This window comes from Lactuca sativa, chromosome 5 (genome assembly GCF_002870075.4).
Source record: "Lactuca sativa cultivar Salinas chromosome 5, Lsat_Salinas_v11, whole genome shotgun sequence".
NCBI classification, from domain to species: Eukaryota; Viridiplantae; Streptophyta; class Magnoliopsida; order Asterales; family Asteraceae; genus Lactuca; species Lactuca sativa.
Window position 1 is genome coordinate 39,551,773 of NC_056627.2, and position 2,638 is coordinate 39,554,410.

General features: G+C 41.9%; 1 protein-coding gene across 1 annotated transcript; it reads right to left on the minus strand.

Annotated features, from left to right (window-relative positions):
* Window positions 1–1,123: 1,123 nt before the first annotated feature.
* Window positions 1,124–2,318, minus strand: LOC111900742 (calmodulin-binding protein 60 C). The gene is made up of 4 exons (XM_023896618.1): window positions 2,285–2,318; window positions 1,538–2,127; window positions 1,420–1,455; window positions 1,124–1,297 (listed from the first exon to the last, which is right to left on the minus strand). The coding sequence occupies exons 1-4, from the start codon at window positions 2,316–2,318 to the stop codon at window positions 1,124–1,126; spliced, it is 834 nt and encodes a 277-aa protein (XP_023752386.1).
* Between the last annotated feature and the right edge of the window lie 320 nt (window positions 2,319–2,638).

Sequence of the window (2,638 nt, forward strand, 5' to 3'; positions counted from 1 at the left end):
GAGGAAAAATTTTGATAATGAAGTAAACTTTTTTTGAAAAGAGTAAAAAGAGTTTTGAGACAAACAGAGTAGAGCTGTGTGTACGATCAGCCAGCGCCCGAACAGTGAATCCCCAAAAGTACCCATACATTATTTGTTATGAGATATGCTATGTTACATTGTGCATGCTAGAGTAGGCTAGGTATTCATATTAGGACTAGAGTGACCTGATTTGTGATGCCTTAGCCTAGGAGATTTCTGCTGCTGAGTTGCTTTAAGAGCGAGTAGATAGCAGTTAGGAGCTCATGAGAGGTCTATCGGAGGGTAGCCAATGCATGATGAGAGTAGAGTACTTGTGATCCAGGATCCAAGGAGGAGGACTTGGGGTTAATGTTGATGCAGTGTGGTCAGTAGTATAGGGCCCATACTACTGAAGACACCGGATCAGTGGGCATTCCAAGTAAGAATCCGTTGGACAACGGAGGACAAGTAGGGTTGCGTCATCGAGCATGAGTATGCTCGATCGAGTCTCTGATATTTATTGTTGTATTTCAGAAGCATCATGGTTGGGACTCGACACACACCTGAGAGCAGTGGTGTCTGCGACGAGGAGATCCGTCGATTGATTCATGAGGAGATGGTTGCTGCCATCCAGGCTGAGATTCCTAAGATGTTTGGGGACATCAAGACCACATTGATTGAGACCTTCGATGAGCGGTATGCAGCACTGACTGAGGTTGCGACAGCTGCAGCTACGGCTACTGTTGCTGCTGCCAGACCTCAGGGAGGTGACTCGTTGTTGTTTTGGGAGTTCACCAACACGAAGCCACCAGAGTTCGATGGGACGCAGGACCCGATTGCTGCGATGAGATGGATCTCTGACATCGAGGGATGTTTCCAGATGGATCTCTGAACCAGCTCCGCTTGGGAGCGAAGGATTGGTGGAAGTTCGTGACGGCGAACTTCACTTTGGCAGAGATTTCTGAGGTGACCTAGGAGAGGTTCACCGTTGTGTTCAGAGACGAGTATGTTCCCCCGGTGGAGAGGGAACGGTTGATTCAGGAGTTCTTGACCCTCAAGCAGGGTACTGATTCTGTGGCAGTGACCATTCATCATCTTCATGAAACCATACATCCATATCACATTATTCAAGATCATGGATCGAAAGATTATTATCCATAATCATCTCTTTACCATGATCAAAAGAATCGTTTTCATAAAGCTGCGGAAAATAACAATCATTATCAAAGGATGATGGAATGTTCGATCCTTGAGAGGTGGATTCAAGTCGTCTCGAGACATTATAATTTGCATTACCCTACAAAAACCAAACCATTTTTAACCAGATATATTAAAAGTTTAAACAATGATTTACATACAACAAACATCAATAATAGCAAGACATATATACCACTACGTTGCATGTTTTGGCATGATTACAGTTGTCTCCCAGTTTTTGCCTTTGACACGACATATCTGCAGTTCAAAAATCTCAAATTTCGATCAAAAGACATAATATGATTTCGAGAGGAAATTAAGAAATTAACCATTTAATTACCTCTTGGAGGGCTTGAGGATTGGAATAATACATATCGAGAAAAGCGTTCACGTTATAGACGTTTGCTCTCTCCAGATGCTTATGGATGACGCCATTTTTACTGATATTCTTCAGCTGCCACACCTTGTCTGTTGGAGACAATGATCTGAAGGACTTTGGAGCATTTCGACGATCCTTGACTTTAAAAGATTGTGTTATAGCCTGTTTGACCTCATAGGGACATGATGAATCGACAACCATTGCTCCCAATCGGAATTCAACATTTCTTATAGGATTTTTATCGTGTTGGATTCGAATTACACCGATTGTTCCAGTTCCATGTTGAAGATGAACATAAACATCACCAACAAGAATATTTTTCTTTTTCCCCCAGTTGACCACGATGTTTTTCTCGAACTCGCCATCTTCCATGGTGGTGCCATCATAATTTCCACGAAGTAGAACTATCTTCACCTTCGAGAAGGCCATCGGCCTTGTGGTGATTTCTTCGTGTGTATCGGCATCAACCAAGATGACTTTGATGGACTCATTTCCACCGTTTTTTCCGGTGATCTTTTGTCTCGTGAACACCGGAGAAACGACCACATCGTCTGAAAATATCAACTTTAACTTTATCGGTGCTGAAGTTGAACTCGTCAACTAGCTGAAAACTCCGGTCGGAGCAGTTAACGGCGTTCTGGCGATGAGGCTTACAGCGCCGGCATGTAAAGTAAACGTTAACAGAGGAAAGTGAAGAAAATAATTAACCCACAAATTCAAGGTTTCGGTAATAATGGTCCATCGTTTAAGCAGGTATAGCTCAGTGTTAGAATGCGATCGACCAATGCACCTGAAAAAGGCATGTTATATGAAAAGTGACAAGTAAGAAGACAAAGAGATCAAAGGGTTTTGATAAAAACTTATGGGTTGTAGCTTGTAGGGTTTGAAGAACTTGAAATTAATGATATTGATATAGATTAAAGCTGGTATTTTCAGTTTCTTTTTGAATACTAGCTAGCTAGTGGGTTTGATTTTATGATTGAAGATCTTGATCGACGGAGAAGATATATACGACGAAGAAGATATTTCAGATCTGAAGTTACAACTTTAGATCTTGGCTTA

What these genes read in the sequence shown, in the direction of transcription:
- LOC111900742 (XM_023896618.1), bottom strand. Translation starts at nt 2,318, where the DNA reads ATGGACCATTATTACCGAAACCTTGAATTTGTGG. An exon ending in ATCCTCAAGCCCTCCAAGAG is followed by an intron (nt 1,456 to 1,537) that starts GTAATTAAATGG and finishes TTTGAACTGCAG; the next exon opens with ATATGTCGTGTCAAAGGCAA. An exon ending in GCAAAAACTGGGAGACAACT is followed by an intron (nt 1,298 to 1,419) that starts GTAATCATGCCA and finishes TGGTTTTTGTAG; the next exon opens with GGTAATGCAAATTATAATGT.